At 40.0% G+C, this 24,831-nt stretch overlaps 1 protein-coding gene across 1 annotated transcript in view; it reads left to right on the forward strand.

Annotated features, from left to right (window-relative positions):
• Positions 1–24,831, forward strand: part of CFAP47 (cilia and flagella associated protein 47) — a 502,125-nt gene that overhangs the window by 312,159 nt on the left and 165,135 nt on the right. Inside the window, exons 45-47 of the mRNA XM_054720946.1 lie at positions 7,120–7,233; positions 8,813–9,037; positions 20,177–20,336. Of these exons, the coding sequence (XP_054576921.1) occupies positions 7,120–7,233; positions 8,813–9,037; positions 20,177–20,336 (499 nt within the window). The remainder of the gene's footprint in view (positions 1–7,119; positions 7,234–8,812; positions 9,038–20,176; positions 20,337–24,831) is intronic.

Consider the following 24,831-nt stretch of genomic DNA (forward strand, 5'->3'; position numbering starts at 1 on the left):
CTCTATCCACTGAGCCAAACTGGCTACGGTGATGCTCAGTTTTGATTAGGCTCATGGTATCAACCACAGGTGCCTGGATATCAAAGGTTGACTGGAAAAAGATGTCCTCTGCAGTGTGAGGGAATTACTCAGCATAGGAAACCAGGAGGCTTCCCTCCGAGTTCTAACCCCAGAGCCCCAAAACCTGGCTTCTGCTCACACAGCTCCATTCCACTCTCTCTCCCTATATCGGAGGCCAAGGTGAGTGGCTGCACATGAAATTTTGTGTATTGGCCCTTCAAAAAAGTGCCTGCATTTCCAGCCATGTCTCACTGGAAGACATCAACCCTGCTGCTTTATAAAACCAAATGCTATGTGGGCACCATTCTCAGTTCTGGTGGTCTGGGCTGGGGAGCCCAGCTTGGGGCATAGACATCAGGGTTCTCAGGCTGAACTCCCCACACCTGGGTTATCCCTCTAAAAATTCAGCTGATCACTGTGGGAACCTGTCCAGCCCTTTCCTTCTTCCAAACTTCTTACCAGTCTCTATGCGGGCTCCACTTTCCATTTTTGGTTATCAGGATTTCTCCTGCTAATCTTCAGTTGATTTTTCAGGGTGGTTTTTCTGTATTTTGATTGTATTTCCAGTTTGGTCCTGTCAGTGTATCTTCCACTTACTCCACCACCATTTTGGAATCTATTATGTATATTTTTCAATATTCTACAATAAATTTTCAACTTTGTTCAATCATAATTAATGTACAGAGTTTAATAATACTGATTTTTGCTTATTTTTATTGAATGCAAATGCAAAAACATTATTTTATGCTAAAATCTGTATGTAATTTTACATTTAGGCAAACCATCTGCAGTTTTATGAAAGCTATTTCTATTGCTGGAGGGGACTGAGTATTATATGAGGATGGTTTATGTTATTTTTCATGCTTTTTAACAGCAAGCCACAATTCATTTGCCTTCATCAAGATGTCCTTTGCAAGACATAATATCTCCTTGTGTTCATTTTGTTCCATTTAGTGGAACATGTCCACTCATTTCTCCAACACAGCTTATGACCATTTCTTGAATAGATGTCAGATGCATTTCTATTTTATAGAAGAGGCAAGGGTAGTTGATTAGTAGAAAGTTTGCTCACAGAGGATAATTAGAAATTTTCCAGTAAAACAGAGTTTGGGCAGGAGAGAAGTGTGCTCAGAAAATTCTAAGATGAGGCAAAACAGCTAAGCATGAAATTCATGGACACTTGAATTGCCAATTCTGTGAATAGTTTGTTGGAAATGACAGAAAATGATTTGGATAAGTCAGGCTGATAAAGAGGGAGGAGGCAGTAAATTTAAAATTGAATAATTTATGTTTATTATTATTATTGAAAGCAGTAAAGTATCGAGCATAGGCATGATCTAATTTCATCTTTGTTTTAGAAACATATCTGGAGTCTAAACAGAGTAGATTAAGAGTTGGAGATAGAAACTGGAGACTGAGACTGGCTAGGATATTTGCAATCTGTACTGCTCTCTGCTCTTTTCTGCTTTTCGTTTACTAGCAGTGAAGACAGAAAGGATGTAAAGGAGAATCCTATATAATAAAGCCCTAATATGCAAATCGACTGAATGGTGGAACAACCGGTCACTATGAAGCTCACTGACCACCAGGGGGCAGACGCTAAAGGCAGGAGCTGCCCCCTGCTGGTCGGTGCGCTCTCACAGGGGGAGCACCACTCAGCCAGAAGCCGGGCTCACAGCTGGTGAGTGTAGCGGTGGTGGCAGGAGCCTCTCCCGCCTCCACTGCAGGCAGGAGATAAGGAGCGAGGGGTTCCGGAATGCAAGAGCCCTGGACTGCGTGAGGGAGGTCTGACTGCTGGCAGGTGGACATCCTCCAGGGGGTCCTGGACTGCAAGAGGGCGCCTGCAGGGCTGAGGGACCACTGTCCCAGTGCACAAATGTCGTGCATTGGGCCTCTAGTATTGATATAAAGATCAATCTTTTACAAAAATACTTATATTTGAAATTACTTCATATGTCCCCTTTTTTCCCTAATGATCAATCTTATTGACAGTTTGAGTGATGTTCATACTTGAAGGAAATCAAATTTTCATTTACTTGCAGAGCAAATTGGTGGCAAAAACTTGAATAGAAACTTTTGAAAAAAATGTAGTGACAAAGGAGAAGTGAGATTGTTAATTTCATTGCCAAGATGACTTCTAGGCCCAGCTTCCTCTTATTGGATGAGGTGTTTTCCTATAACATATTATATATTTTTATTAAACAATTAACTCATATTTTATGCCATATATATATATATATATATATATATATATATATATCCTTCTCAATATGTTTGTGGAATGATCTCTCAGGAATGCAATTAAGATTGTGTTAAAATATTATTAAGAATGTTAAACTTTTAGTGTAAGCATACACATATTTTTATACTGAGTCTCCTAGCTCAATCATTCTATGAAAAATAGTATTTTAAAATAACAGTGATTATTCTTGTTAGTCAGTTTTATATTATAACTAGTGGCCTGGTGCACGAAATTCGTGCACATTAAAAGGAAATTATTTAGAGGAAATATTTTAATATTGCTATTTTCCCTTTCTCTATAATAGAAGTGTCAGAGTTGAAAGGAAATTAGTAAAATATATATGAAAATCTACCTCCTGTCAGAGTGTGGGGTGCGCCGTGGGACCCAGAGTCAAGTCCCTGCCCACCCGCGCACCTCAAAATCATGCCAGACCGAGACCAGGCTGGCCCCACCTGCATTGGGTGAGACCCAGACCCGGTCGGCCCCACCCCTGTCAAGTGCCTCTGGGTAGGGGATGCAGTCTCAGAGTTTGGGCAGGAGATTTATCTATATATATATATAAAAGGCTAATATGCAGGGACACTTTGCATATTAGCCTTTTATATATATAGATAAATCTAAGTAAACATGCCAACTGGTAAATATCAATTAAGAGCAGAAAGGAAATGTAACAGGTGACTATTAGAATAGCTCACATTGGCAAGTGTCTGTTTGTTGTCAGACAATTTCATTTCTCTTGTCACAGCCTCCAGACTTGGAAGGTAAGGGGCTTTTCTACTTTAAAAGTGTTCTTTGCATTTGTATTTCTTTTCTGGTCTGATTTTATTACAAGAAAAGTAGAGGGAACTAATTTGATATTTCTACATATTATGTTCCTGAATGATTTCCTGACATAGGCAAAACATGCATTATTTTCAATTACATTAGGTTTTTTTTTTTAATAAAAAGAATATATTCAAAGTGAACAAGTTAGACAAAATATTTTTTTGAGAAATGGTAATATATTGTCTTTGTTATATGTGAATTTAAATGGAATTGAATGGATTTTTAGTTACTGATATTTTCATTAGCTAATTGTAAGCTAGGAAGCTGTTTAAAATTTATATTTAAGAAAAAGATTCCGGCAAATAGTAGTTACTTCCTTTTGTACCAACCCTCATGGGTTGGTATTTATTTTCATGGAGTAGACAAGCTATAAATCAGGTTTCAAAAAAAAACCCCATGCAATTATGATAACTATACTCTGAGTTATTTCTTATGAATATGTTGGGTAAAACAACTGATTTTTAGATAACGATAAGGATGAGAAAAAGGTAAAATTAAAATAAATATTAATATGTTTCTTTCTCTAGTCTCTATTGACTTATGCATTTGTACTGTATTTGAATTATCATTGAAAACTTTACATCAATATTGATCACTCACTTGTATTTGCAGTAACACATGCACACACAAAACACAGTTCACATTGCTAGCTTGGGTTTATGTTTGTAAATTACATGGCTGTTTATGAATAATTACTATGTGAAAATTATATATAATGTATTCATTATAACCAAGAGTGCACAGATTTAAATGCTGAAAATCTAAAATATTAAAAGTTTTCCATACTCCTTTTATCAGCATGAATTGAAGATAATTATGAATTATAAACTATAAAATTCCATAGAACATTATCATTTGAAAGTAGATGGTAAAGTTAATTTTATTATAAATAAATCTCAATTGGGAGGGATAAGGAATCTATAAATAAATTGACTATACAATCAGAAATTATTTATCCTTTTGTTTCTAAATTAATTTTTAATTTTAGCCATTTTATTTGTTACCTATGATTTTTATAATATTTTAGAATATGTATTTTTATTCTGTGATGAATTTCCTTTAAGTTATTTACATATATTACTTGTTCAAAGATATCTTTGAAGTAGTCTCTCAAGCATATAGTTAACATTGTTTTAAGATTATGGGACAGCTCAAACTAGTTACCATCCCAGCTTCATAGCTAGGTTTATTTCCTTTTGCTTTCATAGTGGTTAGTTGCATGCCTATCACACCTCTATTCTGTTACAAGATTCTCCATTGTGTGGTTTAACCTAAATTTGCCAGTCCTTGTTTTCATTGATTCTCTCAAATCTTGGCTCAACCCTAGATCTTTTGAGTTAGAACTTCATTTTCACAATATCCTTAGGTGATTTATATATCCCTGAAGGTTTTGGAAGCCTGCTTTCTGAAAATGGTCCTACTCCATGTAAATAAATCCCTTAAGTGCCTGGTGAGTGCCAAGCAAAGGCTTAGATTCTTAATTAATATGTTACCTCCTGTAGTCTTTACTACATCTTTAGGTAGTATCATCCTACTTCTTGAGACATATGCATTTTTTAAAATACTTTATTATGGAAAATATAAGATACACAGTTGTAGTAATAAAACTATAATAAATTCTCCCTGGTACCCTTTGCTCAGATTCAACAGTGCATGGAAAATATGTTTCATAATTATAATGAAACAAGTATCAGTCATCACATCATTTTATCCACAAATAAATCAAGAATTGTCTCTACAATAGCAAGAATTTCCCTGTAACCATGATACCATTACTACTAAAAATATTATAATATTTTTTCTTAATAGCATCAAACATCAAGGCATTGCTCATGCAGAGTGGCCAGATTATTATGATCTCTGAATGTATAATAATCTTGCCACTCAGTATATATATGTATATTAGAGGTACAGTGCATGAATTCGTGCATGGGTGGGATCAGGCCAGCCTGGCCAGGGGGAGGGGACATGGGCAGTTGGCTGGCCTGTCTGCTGGTTGAACTCCTGGTCGAGGGGACAATTTGCATATTAGTCTTTTATTATATAGGATATACACTGAGTGGCCAGATTATTATGTGTTCAGAGATCATAATAATCTGGCCACTCAGTGTATTTTCCTGATTGCCTCATGATTGTATGTGTTGTTGTTGTTTTGTCATTTTCTTTTAAATTTCTTTGTTTGAATTATAGGGGAGGAAAAATAATTTTTCTTCTACCCTTCTGAATTCTTGGCTGATGACCCCTATCCCATAATAAAAAAAAATAACAAGAGAAAAATAAACAGAAGTTTATTAAGATGTATACTTCATGTATACGTGAGAGATACTCAGGAATACTGAGTGACTTCCCAAGGTAACTTAGAATTCAAGCTTAAATATAATCTTATTAGGGAAAGTGGGGAGGGGATGTTGGCCACTTAGAAGAGTAAATGATTTTTAGGAAACATGAATGAGACTTTAGAATAATAGATGGGGGATATGATAGTTTGTGCAAAGTTTGTCCGGGTACAGTGTCAACTTCTAGTGTTCTCCTGTGAAAAAGAGAGTCTTTTTTGGATTTATGACAATTGAGTTCCTTTTGGAGGATCGGTCTCTAGGAAGATAAAGGGTGTTCAGAGAAAGCCTTTCCCTGCATTAGCCGTTTTTCATGTGCCTACAGCTCAAAATAATCAATATACCAAAGTGGCGTATTTTAGGGTGGCATGTCATGAGCTCCTACAATCATATTTTGAGGTTACTTCAGAATCAAGATCTAAATGATAGTCATCCATTGTGATTGTATATGTCTTTTGAGACTCCCTCTCTCCTCTTCCTTTTCATTTAATCTCTAGGTTCCTAAAATGAAGAAATATTGTTCATCCCATTTTACAGAGGAAGAAACCAGAACTCAGAGCTTTTAGTAAACTTGCCTCAGGCTTAGTAGCTAATAAATGACAGTGCCAGGAATAAAACTAGGCTTGTCCACCTCTATTAATCTTTATCTATATGATGTTGATGCCTTTGCATTGACCCCACTTTTATGTTCACCCTCTCTGTGTAGACTTTGTATTTTTCCCCTAATTACTTATTTATTCTAAAAGATCTTCAGACCCTCAGTGCTCATTTTGAAAACATGTACTTAAAAAAGTTAAATTTATTTGGGTGACATTGGTTAATAAGATCATATAGGTTTCAAGTGTACAATTCTATAATACACCATCTGTATACTGCATTGTGTGCTCACCATCCAATCTATCCTCATTCTGTCACCTTGTATTTGACTTCCTTTATCCTCCCCCCAACCCTCTTCCCCTCTGGTAACCACCATATTGTTATCTCTATCTATAAGTTTGTTTTCTTTGTTCATTTGTTGCTTTCTGTTTTATATCCCACATATGAGTGAAATCATATGGTTCTTGTCCTTTTTTATCTAACTTATTTTGTTTAGCATAATACTCTTAAGGTCCATCAATGTTGTCACAAATGGCAGTATTTCATTCTCTCTTATGGCTGAACAGTATTTCATTGTATACTACTCTGTTTTCTTTATATACCACATTTCCTTTATCCAATCATCCATCAAAGGACAGTTAGAAAATCCTGTACTTTAAAATATAGACTCTTGGGGGGACTCACATACCCTGCAAAAATGATGTCACTCATCTCCAATAATAAATTACACAATTAAGGAAAAAAAACCTATTTTTTGCTTGATTGTCTATTTGTTTTAAGTCTGAGGTGGATATTTGTAGCTATAAAGATCAACTGCTGCCAATATCATCCTGGGATGTTTTTAAGCAACCTCCATGATCTGTTTCATGCAGAGTTTCTCCCATACTATGGAGGGCTATATTTAAGCCTTACCTTTCTCCACAAATTTAGGGCATATATTGCTTAAAAATGCACAATGCAGTGATGATTTTACAGCATGCACATTCTTCTCACAGAAGAAAGATTTATCCTAAGTTTTTTTCTGAGATTTCAGAATTTAATATTATTGTGTTTGTGTTTTAGATTGGAGAATTAGTATATGTTGTGGAAGGAAAAGGTATGGCCCCCTTGCCTTCAAGACTACCTGCAATGACTTCTTTAAATTTATATGACTACACATGTTCTCCAGAAGGTAGAGTATACATATGCATTATCTATATATATAAAAAGCCAGCGACTGGAACACCATAACTGGAACGACTGGTTGCTATGATGCCCACTGCAGCCAGTGAACCGTCCTGATCTGGGAGTGGTGCCGGCTGGCCAACCTCCCATGACCCCTCCCTCCAGCCAGCCCCACCCCTGATCGGCCTCTCCCACCCTGAACGAGGGCAGGGCAGCCGGCCAACTCCCCCATGGCCCTCCCCTCTCTGTCAGCCCCACTCCTGATCGCTCCCCCACCCCAATAGGGGGCAGGGCTTGCCGGCCAACCTCCTGCAGCCCCTCCCCCTAGCTGGCACCAATCCTGATCGCCCCCTCCACCCCAGAAGGGGGCAGGGCCGGCCGGCAAACTGCCTGTGGCCCCTCCCTTGGATAGCCCCACCTCCAATGGGCCCCCACCATCCTGATTGGCCCGAAGCCCCTCCTCCCAGCCAGCTCCACCCCTGATCACCCTCCCACACCAATCAGGGGTGGGGCTGGCTGGCCAACCTCCCACTGTGCCTCCCCCAGCTGCTGAGCCCTGATCAGCCCCCCACCCTATTTGGGGGTGGGGCCCACCAGCCAATCATCCACAGCCCCTCCCCCCAACTGGCTTACCTCCCGCCATCTCCTCCTCCCAACAGGCCCAGCCCTGATCCACCCTGATTGGAGCTGGGCCAGCCAGACCACACCCGTGCACAAATTTGTACACTGGGCGTCTAGTTTTATTTATAATGTTGAAGGAAGGGACTGTTCCACATATATTTACCTAAGCTTCCTCATAGCAAGTTTATCTAATACATAATTAGATTTTAACTTTATTATGTTGGTAATATAATATTCTAGTTTAAAGTATAAACTTGTTAGTGAAAGAAAATTCTAGTTCATACCATTCATTGATAGATGTCTTTCTTTAGATTTATTTCTACTACTCCTACCTTCCAATCACTGATAGAAGCACAATGATCACTGAATTTTTTAAAAAAATATATATATTTTATTGTTGATACTATTACAGATGTCTCCTTTCCCCCCTCCTCCCAGCCCCCACCCCTACCCAGGTCTTCACCATCTATTGCCCATGCCCATGGGCTATGCATATAAGTATATAAGTTCTTTGGTTTATCTCTTCTCATTCCCCCAACCCCATATTGAGGTATGTCAGTCTGTTCCATGTCTCCATTCTTCAGGTCTTATTTTGTCAATCAATTCATTAGATTCCACAAATAAGTGAGATCATGTGATATTTGTCTTTCTCAGATTGGCATATTTTACTTAGTATAATAGTCTCCAGGTCACTGAATTTTTGATCATGTCGATGATGTTTCTATGAAAGAACCATTTGACTAGAACTCTTTTTAGAGAGTACCAAGAAAATATCTTTAATTCCTGAAGACTTATTCTTAACTTACTGAATTAATACCACTAGAAATGTGTTACCTATCTATTTTTACTCTGTTTAATGAAGACCATGACTTCCATTTTATATTTCAAACCTCCCAAATCCATCCTAAATGGTAATTTCAAAGGCATAAATGATCATTGCAGCCATGAATGTTTTTGCTTCACCCTAGAGCTTGATGAGGACAATCCAGTTCTGTATTTGAAATGCAAACCCTGTCATACGTTGGATGTGGACCTTATATTGCCACTGACTAATGAAGCCAAGGAAAAGGCATTGGCTTTTGCAGCACGGCAGCAGATGTCAGATGTGGAGTATCAGCGGAGATTGATCACAGGCACTCTGGAAAGCAGTAGCATCCGTGTGGCCATTGCTATCCTGGGGCTGACCAGGGTCGAGGTGGGAATGAACAGATGATGCACTTAAATTATTCTCTCTTTAAAAATATACAGAGCTATTACTTCATCATAACACAGAGAAAAGGATTAATGCTGGTTTTCCCCAGAAAGACAACACAGTAGCTTTTTACCCTTTGTTCTCATTAAAAATAAATCTGCAAGAAAGCATTGTACTAATTTTGCATTACTTCTAATTTTAGTAGTAATAACTAAATTAGTAGTAACTAAGCATACTGTTAATTTTAGGCATGACACTGTAGCTGCTTCATTCACAGTTGTCTTCAATTCTGTCTGTACATTAGAATGATCTAGAAAACTTAAAATAATACTAATGCCCAGGCCCCACTCCAGAATAATTAAATACAAATCTCTGGAAGCAAGTGGGTGGGAATATGTTCTAAAAGTTTCCCGGGATATTGTTTTATATCCAGAGAGGTTCATCTCTGGGATCAGATGACCAGGCTGAGAATCTAGATGTTAACACTGCCCACATGTGTGACTGTGGGCTGGTTACTTAAAAAAATTTTTATATTTTTAATCTGGAGATATTGATAATTTATGGAAGATAAGTGTGATAATTATGTAAAATGCCTAGTGTGATACCTGGTATACAATAAGTATACTTGGCATTGTTGTTGTTATTATTGTTATTACTATTACTAGAGGCTCGGTGCATGAAATTCGTGCATGGGGGAGGGGTGGTGTCCCTCAGCCCAGCCTGCATGCTCTCCAGTCTGGCATCTCTCTCAAAGCCAGGACTGCTAGCTCCCAACTGCTCACCTGCCTGCCAGCATGATTGATGCCTAACTGCTCCCCTGCCAGCCTGATTTCCCCTAACTGCCCTCCCCTGCCAGCCTGCACACCTCTAACTGTCCTGTCCTGCAAGCCTGGTCACCCCAACTGGCCTCCCCTGCTGGCCCGGTCACCCCTAACTGCCCTCACTTGCCAGGCTGGTCACCCCTAACTGCCCTCCCCTGCTGGCCTGGTCACCCACAACTGCCCTCCCCTGCAGGCCTGGTCGCCCTCCAACTGCCCTCCCCTGCTGGCCTGGTCACCCCTAACTTCCCTTCCTTGCCAGCCGGGTCACCCCAAACTGCTCTCCCCTGCTGGCCCGATTGCCCATAACTGCCCTCCCCTCTGGCCTGGTCACCCCTAACTGCCCTCCCTGACAGGCCTGGTCCCCCCAAACTGCCCTCCCCTGCTATCCTGGTCACCCTCAACTGCCCTCCCCTGCAGGCCTGGTGGCCCCTAACTGCCCTCCCCTGCAGGCCTGATTCCCCCCAACTGCCCTCCCCTGCAGGCCTGGTTGCCCCCACTGCTCTCCCCTGCAGGCCTGATTGCCCCCAACTGCCCTCCCTTGCAGGCCTGGTCCCTCCCAACTGACCTCTCCTGCTGGCCATCTTGTGGCAACCATCTTTTGTCCACATGGGGACGGCCATCTTGTGTCCACATGGGGGAGGCCATCTTGTGTGTTGGAATGACAGTCAATTTGCATATTACCTCTTTATTAGATAGGATTATAGACTCTGTTGTTGTAGTTTGAACTCAGTTTTATAATTGAAAACTAGTACAGTCTAGTCACCACAGAGTTGCTAAAGCGATTGTTCTAAAGTATAAATCTGTTCACATTGCTCCTCTACTGCTATGCCAGTTCATGTCAGAATAAAAACCAATAAATACCCTTAGGTTGGTCTTCATGACCCACCTAGGCAGTCCCTCCTACTTCCCTGATCTCAACATTTCCTCTGGAGCCCACGGGATGCTCCCCATGGCCCATGTACTTCCTCTGTTACTTTTTTCTAGATATTAGAGGCTAGATATCATTTACTTCAGATCTGCTCAAATACTATCAGTGAGATCCTGCTTTACCAACTTATATTTTCTTTTCTTTTTAAAATTAAATTGGTCAACATGAACATATAGGTTTCAGGTGTGGGTTTCTGTGTTACAAGATATGTATATTTCAGTGTGCCCACCACCCAAAGTTAAATATCCTGTCACCATATATTAGGAATCCCTTCTCCCTGACCCCCCTTTCTCTGGCAACCACCACACTGCTGTTTGTGTTCATGAGTTTCAGTTTTATATCCCACATATGAGTGAAATCATATGGTTCTTAGCTTTTTCTGACTTATTTCACTTCACATAATGTTCTCAGGGCCCATCCATGTTGTTGCAAATGGCACTATTTCATCCTTTCTTATGAGTGACTAGTATTGCATTGTATATATGTACCACATCTTCTTTATTCACTCCTTTATTTCGGAACACTTTGGTTGTTTCCATGTCTTGGCCACCATGAATAATGCCTCAATGAACACAGGGGTGCATATATCTTTGCAAATACATCATTCCTAGTTTTTGGGGTATATACCCAGAAGTAGGATTGCTGGGTCGTATGCTTGAGGGGATGGGTTTTACCCATGGATCATCTTTCTACTGTTTATGCATGTATATGGTTTCTATCTTTCTCCCTTTCTTTTAGCTTTGTCTCTGGAACCCAGCACAGTTTTTGTTTTTATTGTTGCATTTATCAAATTATGTTTTGTATAAGATTTATTTTTATGTATACTTATCAATCTAGGATATGAATTCCTAGAAATCTAAATTTTTTTTTCTTGTGTTTGTTTACCCCTTAATGACTTGTGCATGAAAGGTGCTGTCATTGTTTTATTGGCTTGAGCATGGCCCTTAACAAACAAATGACACTTTAAACCTTAAGTCCTCATAGTATAGGCTAGTGTCCATCCAGATTGCCTCATGTTCTGATTTTTCTCAAGGTCATCATGTTGTTTACTTATCCTTGTTTCCTTCTCGTATTTGCAGGATGAGTATCCATATGTGTATACTCCTCTGAATTTGTTGTTAGGAGTAAAAATGATAATAATGTTAATTTCTTAATAACCTTTGGCTTTTTAATAATTACATTTGAAATGGTTTAAGTGGTCCCTAATGTTAAAAATTGAAAGTTTTTTTTACCTGAAGATTAGTATTTTCTTTGACTTCCCTGAATACCATGCATTTTTTGTTTCAGCAAAAACTCTAAGTGTAGAAAATGACTAGAGAAGAGTTGAATGTGTCAATTTAAGAAAAGCCAACTACACCAAATCAAAACTTAGACATATCGTATTGTGCTTACATCCATCTAATCATAAAGGTTTCTTTTCAAATGTTGTATACTCTTAAATACAATAACACTATTACTTTTTTCCAGCAGAACAATAAACAAGGTAATTTTTTAAAATGCTGTCACTTTTTTAATATATATATATTGCTTTAAGAGAGGAAGGGAGAGGAAGAAGGAGAGAGAAACATCAGTGATGAGAGGGAATCATTGACTGGCTGCCTCCTGCACGTTGGATCGAGCCCACAATCTAGGTATATGCCCTTGACCGGAATCGAACCTGGGACCCTTTGGACAGGCTGATGCTCTATCCACTGAGCCAAACTGGCTAAGGCAAAAAACTGTCACTTTTTTCCAAAATGCTTTTATGTGCACTTTTCACATTATTTTGATGGCCCCATGGAGAAATATAGAACAAATAGGATTGCACTTATAGTACAAAAAATCGGATGAGTGAAGCATAGATGGCTAACCTCAGAAATTGGGCAGAGATCACAACCCAGCTGAGGGTAGAGGCATTATTATATTTTAAAGCTGGAAAACAAATCAAAGACACTCAGAGACACATAGTCAAACCTCTTACTCTTACAGACCTGTAAACCAAGACCATAAAAATAGTAATATAGTGCCCTAAATTCACACCAATGATTTATGACAGAAATGGGCCTAGGTTTTCACCTCCCAGTCTACTACTCTTTTCCTTGCCCTGTATATCCTCCAGCTCATATGTTTTCTTCTTAGTCTGCCACCATGAACTTGTATAAAGTAATAAATGAAAGTCTAGGATGCTCTGTTATAGCATAAAATAACTGCATAACAAAATCTAAAATCAACCTTGAAATATATTTTTTCAAAACTAAATCTATTGAATAAATGTAGAAAAGTGGCCTGGCTCATTTTTCATTACATGACAATGTGCAATTTGAGTTTTGCTATATCTATAGCAGGGGTCCTCAAACTTTTTAAACAGGGGGGGCCAGTTCACTGTCCCTCAGACCGTTGGAGGGCCGGACTATAGTTTAAAAAAACAACTATGAACAAATTCCTATGCACACTGCTAAGTCGGCTGCTAAGCAGGACAGGCAGCGGCGGCAAAAACACCCGGCGGGCCTGATAAATGTCCTTGGCGGGCTGCATGTGGCCCGCGGGCCATAGTTTGAGGACCCCTGAAGAGTAATGGCAACATGCTGTATCTACTTTATATACTGTAAGAGACACTGTCTTTTGTCAGGAGCATGAATTTATGACACTTAGCACTCATTTATTGAATTCATATTCTCTGGCCATTAATAAAACAACTTTATTTATTTTTTAAAATATATTTTATTATTTTTTTACAGAGAGGAAGGGAGAGGAATAGAGAGTTAGAAACATCAATGAGAGAGAAACATCGATCAGCTGCCTCCTGCACATCCCCTATTGGGGATGTGCCCACAACCAAGGTACATGCCCTTGACTGGAGTCAAACCTGGGACCCTTCAGTCCGCAGGCCGATGCTCTATCCACTGAGCCAAACCAGTCAGGGTAATAAAACAACTTTAATGATATACTCAGTGATGTTGGAAAGTTTCAGGGCTTATCAGGTAGGTTCTTTATATTTCCTATTAGCTTTCTCACGTTTATGTGTTTTGTTTTGTTTTTTAATATATTTTTATTGATTTTTTTACAGAGAGGAAGGGAGAGAGATAGAGAGCTAGAAACATCGATGAGAGAGAAACATCGATCAGCTGCCTCCTGCACACCCCCTACTGAGGATGTGCCCACAATCAAGGTACATGCCCTTGACTGGAATCGAACCTGGGACCCTTGAGTCTGCAGGCCGAGGCTCCATCCACTGAGCCAAACCAGTTAGGGCTCACGTTTATGTTTTAAAACCATACTATGTATTCCAGAATAAATAGCAGGAAAAATCATCAGAATTTTGAAGTTGGATATCTTTTTTAAATGAAACCTGAAAGGTCTTCTTGGTGAGGATTTGGAAGGGCAAAGAAAAACTTTTTGTATTTGTATAATTTAAGTGACCTTCAAGTCATAAAATAATCCTATTGATATTGTGAAAGATAAAGCTGGGTGTTATGGTTTTGGGCTGGTGATTCCAAGAATTCACAACTAAAAGAAGAGATAGATGCAGAGAGAAAGTTTATTTTACTTTCCCAGAAGGGAAAAGGCTAATCAATACAAAGGCAAAGAAATAGACAGTGGCCTGCTCTTTTAATGGCTGCTGTTGCTAGGTGACAAGGAAGGGAGGAGGATTTGGGGGCTGAAATTGAGCAGACCTTAGGGAGGTTGTCTTTGTTAGTTCTAGGCAGATGTCCTAGGGAGGTGTCTTATCAGTATTTTTCCAAAGCCTATAAAACATTCTTAGAGCTGTTATCATAAGAAACATTCAAACCTATAAAGAATTTTTGTCAGCTTACTTGAGCCAAACTGTCAACAATTGCTCGAAGCAGAATCTCAATGCATTGAGACAATGCTTCAGAGAATGGCAATTTTTGACCTATTTTTATAAATTACCATCAAAGGAAGAGATGTAAGTGGGTTACATGAAATCCATTAGTGATAGATTAGGGAGGTGGGAGAAAGCAAAAAAGGGGAAACTTCTGGGGTTAGGTAAAAAATAAAATGATAGACACATGCTTCTTTTACATAGGTGGGTACAAGATAGTTAATAGTCAACAATTTACATGATGACAATAACAATGAGGATATTTGTAGTCTCTACCTGTTGCATTGATTGTTCCCTGAAGGGTCCAGAAAAAAATGGAAGTAACTAGTTACTCTGACATTCCAAGGGTATGTTATCCTGGGTGCAAAAAGATAATAGGCTTAGTTAAGGTAAAGATTGACTTTTGTAAGGGAAGCTACCAGCCTAGGACATGACTACCTACCACAGACTGCTTTTTAATTGAAAGGTTTAATTTCAGACCATCCTTTGTGGTTACCTTAGGTCTCTGAGTTTGCAGAGGCCACCACCTAGGCATTCCCTGAGCTTGTCATGTTAGCATGTGGCCTCTTTTTATACACAGAGCAAAAGTTATGAAGAGTTCAAAAGAGGCTTGTGGCAAGAGGAGGGAGAAAAATACTTTCTATTAATTATTCCTGAGTGGTAAACCAGCAGGGAGGAGGTGTATACAAGAATGTAGCCTTGAGAGTAACTTAACTTGTCTTGCAGTTTGAACCGAGATTGTTTGAATCAGAGGAGTTAACAATCTTGGGATTTAATTACCAGGTGCTTCTCATAAATTGTAGAATGCTATAGCAAAGAAAAGGAAGGCTTTTTTTCTTGTTCTCACATTCATGCTGGGCACTAGTTAAAGCCATAAGAGGATAGACATTATTCAGTAACTATTGCTGCAGGGAGGAGGATCCAGCATGAAATGAACTCAACTTCAATTTGTGCAGTAGTAACTGGGTATCTTAAAGGGAGGATAAAAATAAATCAATAGGGAGAATTAGTAGGGAGAATCTGTGACTTGATCAGAGTCACAGAAGTGGACATCTACAAGAAGTAAGAGAAAATTTTGTGAGAAATTTGTTAATTTATGCTTATCTACAGGAGAAACAAACTTCTGGAATCTTTATGGCTGGAGTAATGATGCAAGTTGCAGCAAGGTACTCAGCTGACTGGGAGCGTTATCTCTTTGAATGTTTGCATTTCAAAGAGAGCGTTCTGAGGTCCTTGAGAAGACAGTTATGGGGGAGGGGTGATAGAAGATTTACCTCTCAAAGGGGAGAAAAAGGATTTACAATTGCAAGCTTTCTGAAGTAACTGCAGATACACATCAATTAACAAATGCAGATCACCTCTGTCAGCCCCCTCTCACATCTCATAAATGTCTATTTCTGTGGCTGCAGTTTTTATATGCCATGGTTGAGGCCTAGTTGAGAAACAGTTTAGAGGAGCCTGACTAGAGTTTGGTCAAGAAGAGAGTCTGTCTCACATACAGGGTGTTCCCCAAAATTGTATACCCACTTTGAGTCAGTGTTAATTAACATACAGTTCTTTTTCAAAATTTAAAAGGATCTACAGAAATGAATAATTTATTTTTGTCAATGCCTGTTTTCAAACAGATGACTGTTCTGGTCCAGGCACTGCTAATAATGTGAAACAATGGAATCGCACACATCGAGAATCATTTCATTCGGTGTTTGTATGCCCTCAATCATTGACTGTTGCCAGTTTTGTACCGTAAACTTTATCTTTTATGTATCCCCATAAAAAAAAGTCTAGTGGCACTTAGGATAAATTTTCTTTGTTCTGGCTTCATCTATTATTTCAAATCAGTTAATTCTGAAAAGGAGTGAATATTGAGTGAGTTATCAGCTGTTAAAATGTGTATACATTTTTTGGGGACTCCCTATATTATTTTAAATGACTTGAAGACCTAGAAGGCAGCAATATGCATTTAGGATAAAGGGCTAGATGCTGATATGAATAGATTATCTATTCACAATGACTAGAAAAGTGAACCAAACCCAAACAATGATAAATATATATTGAATTAATTTAAATTTTAGGATTTACATGATTTGAGTTGCCAAAATAAAGTAGGTAGAAAATGTGACTTTGTGAGGAAAAAAATTCTTGTGTATTTTATAGATAACTAGGAGCCCAGTGCATGAACTCATGCACCTTGAAAGGACCTGTGGGCCACAAGGCTGTGGTGGGCTCAGGAGCAGGTCTCAGCTCATCCTCCATGCCCCCGCCCAGCCTCTCCTGCCCTGGCCCCCTGGCCCCTGTCTGCTGGCAGCCCCACGCCCACCTCTGCTGCTCCCATGTGCTGATGGCACGGATCGATTGGGGCTTGCACCAGCAGTGGGTGTGAACAGCAGCTGCTGCCCCAATCGCCCATCAGGAGCAGGGGGAGGTGGAGAAGCCCTGAGGGGTGATCAGGGCCGACAATTGCTGCTGGCACCTGCTGATGGCTCCGAGCTATTGGGGTCGGTGCCGGGTGCCGGAAGTGGGTGCGACCAGCAGCTCTGGCACCAGCAGCGGCTGTGAGCAGGGCCAGCACCAGTAGCATGTGCGAGTGCCTGGTGAGACCCAGCACATGAGAGCAAAGAATTTTCAATAACCACCAGAGGCTTGCCCCAATGACAGTGACTGGCACCCCGCTTTGGTCTGGCGCCCCCGCTCACCTGCAGTGCGGCCAATGCCCACCATGTTTTGCACTCTGCTGCCAACACTTGCCATATTCTGTGCGTGCCCCCTGCTGGTCAGCACACGTCGTAATGATCAATTGTTCGGTTGTTCTGCCATTCAGTCTATTTGCATATTAGGGTTTTATATATACAGACTAGAGGCCCAGTACACGGATTTGTTTACTGGAGGGGTCCCTTGGTGTGGCCTGTGGGGATCAGGCTGAAACCTAGCAGTCCAATGACGCTTGCTGCTTCTGCCTGCCACTTCCACTCATCCTGTCCCCACTGTGCCTGCTTTGGGCTTGTGCCCCATCAGTCCTGATTGGGAGAGGCTCACACCACCACAGCGGCACTCGCCAGCCATGAGCCCTGCCTCTGGTGCCCGTCAGTCAGCTGAGTGGCACTCCCCCTCTGGGACTGCACTGACCACCAGGGGGCAGCTCCTGTGTTGAGCGTCTGCCCCCTGGTGGTCAGTGTGCATCATAGTGACTGGTCGACCGGTCATTCAGTTGTTCAGTCGCTTAGGCTTTTATATATATAGATGAACCCAGTGAATGAGATAATTGCTAAAGGCATTAATATTTATTTTTGATGAGTAATGATATGGTGGTGATGATGATAATGATGGTGACGATGACAATGATGATAATGATAGCCAATATTTATTGAATTCTTAAAATATGCTCCAAGTACCTGGCATTTGTTTATACTTTAAACGCACCAGAGATGGACAGTGTGTACTATTATAACCCATACTACTAGAGGCCTGATGCATGAAATTTGTGCATGAGTGGGCCTTCCTTCCCATAGCTGCTGGCACCGACTTGCCTCTAGCATCTGGGACCCAGGCTTACCTTGCAGCCCTAGCTTCATCTGTAAGGACATCCAGAAGGACTCCCAGTCTAATTAGCATATTACCCTTTTATCATTATAGATTTTACAAGTGATGATTATGTGGCTTTGGTTAATAACCTGGTCAAGTTTACTTAGAGTTGGGGTATTTAAGTGTGGGTAGTCTGGCTCCAAGAAAGCTTAGTTTAACCTTTGGTCAGTACTATGTTGTTAGTAGTAGAGCATTCAGATAAAAATAAATGGTTGCCTACCTCTGGGCTCTGCCATGCTTGGTTCACACACAGAGAGCTGGGTTTCTCTTCAGTGTTCTATTTTAGGAAGCACAGTATTGAACTCAATTGTGTCTTGAGTAGCATATGTATTGGGGGTGAGTTGTAATCTACATTGTATAATTAGCTAGAGGCCCGGTGCACAAAATTCGTGCACGGGGGGTGGGTGTCCCTCAGCCCAGCCTGCACCCTCTCCAATCTGGGACCTTCGAGGGATGTTTGACTGCCTGTTTGTGCCTAAATCACAATCCAGGCCTGCTGGCTCCCAACTGCTCACCTGCCTGCCTTCCTGATTGCCCCTAACCACTTCTGCCTGCCAGCCTGATCACCCCCTAACCACTCCTCTGCCAGCCTGATTGATGTCTAACTGTTCCCCTGCCAGCCTGTTAGCCCCTAACTGCCCTCCCCTGCAGGCCTGCTCAACCCTAACTGCCCTCCCCTGTAGGCCTGGTCCCCTCCAACTGCTCTCCCCTGCAGGCCTGGGTCCCCCCCAACTGCCCTTCTCTGCAGGCCCGGTCACCCCCAACTTCCCTCCTCTGCCATTCTGGTCACCCCTAACTACCCTCCCATGCAGGCTTGCTTGATCACCCCCAACTGCCCTTCCTTGCAGGCCTGGTCCCTCCCAACTGCCCTCCCCTGCTGGCCATCTTGTGTCCACATGGGGGCAGGATCTTTGACCACATGGGGCCAGCCATCTTGTGTGTTGGAGTGATGGTCAATTTGCACATTACTCTTTTATTAGATAGGAATGAGGCCGGTGCATGGGTGAGGGCCAGCTAGTTGTCCCAGATCAGGCTGGGGGTTCCCTTGGGATGTGGGGCGGCCTGGGCAAGGGACCTGTGGTGGTTTGCAGGCTGGTCATGCCCCCCGGCGACCCAAGCGGAGGCCCTGGTATCTTGGATTTATTTATCTTCTACAATTGAAACTTTGTAGCCTGGAGCAGAGCCAAGCTTCCTGCTCGCTCCGTGGCAGCAGCCATTTCTGTTGGGATTTATGTATCTTCTATAATTGAAACTTTGTAGCCTTAAGCAGAGGCCAAGACAGGCCAGGGCTGCAGAAACTTGGCTTCCTGCATCGCCAGGGAAACCCAGCCTCCCTCCTGCTCTCTCTGTGGCCACAGCCATCTTGGTTGGGGTCAATTTGCATACTCACTCCTGATTGGCTGGTGGGTGTATCTGGTGGGTGTAGCAGTGATGGTTAATTTGCATATTACTCTTTTATTAGATAGGATGGTTGAAAGTACTAAAACTATCAATCTTATTTAAAAGATATGTTTGGAGGTCTCTAGAGGGGCAGGACTTTGTTTTATATGTGTGTATATATTTCTGTCTTTTTCCCCACAAAATTGTCACTAGCATAAGAAAGGAGACTAAGTGTACTGCTAATGAGAACTAGAACTGATGGGTAGATGTTAAAGTACACAGGGACCAATTTAAGGAGGAAAGTACTTTCTCAATGCAGTTCACCAATGCAATGGTTTCTTCCTGAAGCAATGGATTCCTCAACACTGAAAGAATTAGAATAGGGGACACTGAGCATCTCTCAATAAAGGATGGCTCCATTAATTCTATGCAACGGGTTAGTGTTGTCTCCCCCCAATTAAATAATAATGTATCTAAAGAAATGAACAAATTCAACTCCTTGATTGATTTTCCCCCAAATATAGAGTCTAAATAGGTAATGTTCTCTTTGGTGTTTTAGAGTTAAAAGGTAAGAGAATTACATTCCAAATTTTCTTTCTGTTTATTTGCAGACTTGTATGCTTTTTAATATCTCAAAGTTAAAGCAGCCTAAGTTCGTTTTATATGCAACAGAAGTAAGCCTTCCAGGATATTTTTATGTCCCCAAGGAAATCCACATTCCTCAGTATCCGGAACGTCAAGCTAAAGGACTTAAACCTGTAATTAAAAAAGGTAATCACTAAAGTGTGGAATGCAATATCTAGCACCATTGCAGGTACTGTGAAATTATAAAATAAAATAAAAAGATTACCTCTACTAATAGGGATGTTCATAATATAATTGTAAAGATAGTTTAGCTACATATATAACAATTATTATTATTTTTTGTTATCTTCACCTGAGGATATTTTTTTCCACTGCTTTTCAGAGAGAGTAAAATGGAGGGAAGAGAGAGAGAAGCATCAAAATGAGAGAGAGACATCAACCGGTTGCCTTCCACATGTACCCTGACCTGGGCCCGAGAGCAAACATGCAACCCAGGTACATGCCCTTGACCAGGAATCGAACCCGCGGCCCTTTGGTGCATGGGTCAATGCTCTAACTGTTGAGTAACACCGGCCAGGGCCATATATGTTAATTATTGAATAATAATATTTGTTATAAGAAAACAACAAACTTCATAACAGTAATCTATGTTATGTATTGACTTTGGGTGCTAAGTTACTGGTACTGAAATTTGTAGACATCTTTGTTAAAGAATACTTATCTGATAAAGATAGTAAGTGCACTTTGAGAAAGGTGAACTCTTGCTTTAACAGTGAACCTAGTTGTAGAAGTTGTTCTGGAGTTAAGGCTTAGGCTGGCTCTAAAGGATAGGAGGGATGTTGACATTAAGAACATGTCAAAGGAGAACGGTACCACTTATGAGTAATTTATCTTTGATATGGACTAGAGTCTTTATTAGTTGAGTACTTAATCTTGGTCTCCTGGTGTCTCTTTATTTTTATTTGTGTTTAGGAGTAAGATTTAATAGAGTATTAATACATTATTTAATATAAGTGATGAGATATAAGCAGTGTGACTAAATAGTTTAATAGTAAAGTTAATTTAATTTTTCTTTTGCTTATTTCCAAGCTGGTGAATAATAAAATAAGTATGTGTGTATATATATATATATATATATATTTTTAATTAGGGCAATGTGCCATGGATTCTAACTTATAGTATTGCTAATTAGGGTTTTGTTAAGTTTTCATTTGATATTTTCCTATGGCTTTGTGTTATATAAAATATTTCTATATTTAAAATAATGGTTAAAAATCATAAGGTACAGGATATCCTGTTCACTTTGCTTTCCTAAGAGATCTGATGTGTTGAGCATCTTCCCACATGTGTATTAGCCATCTTGAAAATGTCTATTCAGACCATTTGCCCATTTTTTAAAGTTGGGTTTTCTTTTTATCATTGAGTGGCAAGTGTTCTGTCTATAATCTAAATATAATAATCTCAGATAAATGATTTGAAAATATTATTTCTCATTCTATTGGTTGTCTATTCACTCTCTAGATAGTATCCTTTGAAGCAAAAAGTTTTAAAATTTGATGATTTTAAATTTATTTATATTTTTTGTTCTTATTGCTCTTGCTTTTGATATTATATCTCTGACTCCATTGCCAAATTCAAGGCCATGAAAATTTAAACCTCTGTTTTCTTCTAATATTTTTATAGCTTTAGTTCTCGCATTTAGATTGTTGATCCACTTTTAGTTACCATTTGTATATTGTTTGAAGTAGGGGTCCAACTTATATGTGGCTATCTACCAGTGTCCTCACCATTTCTGAATACACTATTCTTTGTGCATTAAATGATCTTGGCACCCTTATTAAAATTAGTTGAACATAGATACATTTTTTATTTTTAATTCTCTATGTTATCCTATAGTTCTATATATCTATCCACATGACATTTTTTATTTTTATTTTATTTTTATTTATTTATTTTTTTAATATATATTTTATTGATTTTTTACAGAGAGGAAGGGAGAGGGATAGAGAGTTAGAAACATTGATGAGAGAGAAACATCGATCAGCTGCCTCCTGCACACCCCTGACTGGGTATGTGCCCACAACCAAGATACATGCCCCTTGACCGGAATTGAACCTGGGACCTTTCAGTCCACAGGCTGACGCTCTATCCACTGAGCCAAACCGGTTAGGGCCACATGACATTTTTTTAAATTACTGTTTCTTTGTAGTAAGTTTTGAAATCAGAAATTGTGAAGTCCTGCTACATTATTTTTTTGAAATATTGTTTTCATTCATATATCCTCACAATTACATATGGATTTTAGAATCAACTTGTCAATTTTTATAAACAAGCCATCTGGAATTCTGTTGAGCATTGCATTGAACCTATAGATAAATTTGGAGAGGACTGTCATCTTAACAATATTAAGTCTTCTGATTCATGACCATGCAGTGTTTTTTCTCTTTTTCTCCAAAGATATTCCTTAATTTTTGACAGTTTTATAGTTTTAACAGTGTAAGTCTTGTACTTCTTTTCTTCAATATATTACTAAGTATTTTATTCTTTATGCTGACACTGTAAATGTAATTTTCTTAATTTCTTACTTGTATTATTTATTACAAATATATAGAAATAGAATTGATTTTAATACTGAGGTTATATTGTACAACTTTGCAGAACTGATTTTTTAAAGCTGGATTTTTAAAATTCTAATACTGAGTTCTTTAGGATTTTCTATATACAAGATAATGTCATATATATCTAGAGATATCCTACCTAATAATAGACAAATATGCAAATTGACTGTACCTTCGCTATGCCGGCGATTGGCCAGGAGGCACGAGGGGGTGGGACTCGGGGTGGCCGGGGTGGCCGATTGGGCCAGCGGGACTCTGAACTCGCATTGCCTGCGGCGGCTCGAGCTCAGCGTCTGCGCCATGGCTGTGCTGCGGCACAGAAGGGGCCTCTGGGGCAGCGATCTCACATCCCACCATGGACCATCAAAAGCCGGGGAGCTGGGTGCCTGTCCGCTCAGGCACCAGGCCTTTCAGAAGCCTCCACCGCACCGGAGGCTTCTGAAAGGCCTAGTGCACTAGCGGACAGGCACCCAGCTCCCCCGCGATCGAAAGCAAAAGTGTGGGAGCTGGGTTCCTGTCCACTCAGGCACCAGGCCTTTCAGAAGCCTTCGCCGCGGCCTGGTGCCTGAGTGGACAGGCACCCAGCCTGGTGCACCAGCAGACAGGCACCCAGCTCCCCTGTGATCAAAAGCGAAAGCGTGTAGGGCACCCTACACGTGCATGATTCAATCATGCACTGGGCCTCTAGTTCTTATATATTCCCTTCTGAAATAAATTGTTTTTATTTCTTTTCCTTGCCTCATGTATCAGGTTAATAACTTTATGACAACATTAAATAGACATGATAAGAGGGTACATCCTTGTCTTTTCCCTGAACTTAGGGATAAATAATCCAGTCTTTAATCATTGTGTCATGATAGCTGTAGGTTTTTCATAGATGCACTCTATGAGGTTGAGGAAGTTCCCATCTATTTCTAGTTTGTGCCATTTAAGTTATCTAATTTTTAAAATTGATTTCAGAGAAAGAAAGAGAGAGGGAGAGAGTGATAGTAATATCAATGATGAGAAAGAATAATCTATCAGCTGCCTCTTGCTCGCCCCCTACTGGGGATTGAGCCCATAACCTGGGCATGTGCCTTGACCGGGAATTGAACCATGACCTCCTGGTTCATAGGTCGATACTCAAACACTGAGCCACACTGACCAGGCAAGTTATCTAATTTTTGACTTCTGATTGTTTACAGCATTCTCTCATATTTAATTTTATATCTGAAAGGCAAAAATAATGCCCCTACTTTTATTTCTGAGTCTAAAATTTGAGTGTTGTTTTTTTTTTTTTTGGGGGGGGGTCCATTAGGCAGTTTTTTAATTTAGTTGATCTTTACAAAGAACTAGCTTTTTGTTTCAGTGATATTCTCTAGTATAGCTTTTTCTTTGCTATTTCATTAATTTTTCCTTTAATATTTATTATTTTTTCATTCTACTTTCTTTTAAAAAATATATATTTTATTGATTTTTTTATAGAGAGGAAGGGAGAGGGAGAGAGTTAGAAACATCTATGAGAAAGAAACATCAATCAGCTGCCTCCTGCACACCCCCTACTGGGGATGTGCCCGCAACCAAGGTACATCCCCTTGACCGGAATTGAACCTGGGACCCTTGAGTCTGCAGGCTGACACTCTATCCACTGAGCCAAACCGGTTAGGGCTCATTCGTTGCTCTTCTCCCCCCTCCACCCCCCCCCCCAATATCTTAAAGTAGAAGGTTTATTCTTTAGGTTATTGATTTCAGATTTTTTTTCTTTTTTGTTATAGGCATTCATAGCTATACATTTTCCTTAAGCACTGCTTTCGCTGAATCCCATAAATTTTTATATTTATATTCATTTTCATTAATATTAAAGTATGTTCTAATTTCTCCAGATTTTTTCTTGACCCATTGATCGAGTGTATTAACAATAATAATATTCCCTGTCTGGGTAGCTCAAATGGTTAGAGCATCATCCTTATGTGCTAAGGTGGTGTGTCCGATCCCTGGTCAGGGCACATATAAGAATCAAGCAATGAATGCATAAATAGGTGGAACAACTAATCAATGTTTCCCTCTCTCTTTCTCTCTTAAAA

The sequence above is a fragment of the Eptesicus fuscus genome, chromosome 1 (genome assembly GCF_027574615.1).
Source record: "Eptesicus fuscus isolate TK198812 chromosome 1, DD_ASM_mEF_20220401, whole genome shotgun sequence".
Classification (NCBI taxonomy): domain Eukaryota; kingdom Metazoa; phylum Chordata; class Mammalia; order Chiroptera; family Vespertilionidae; genus Eptesicus; species Eptesicus fuscus.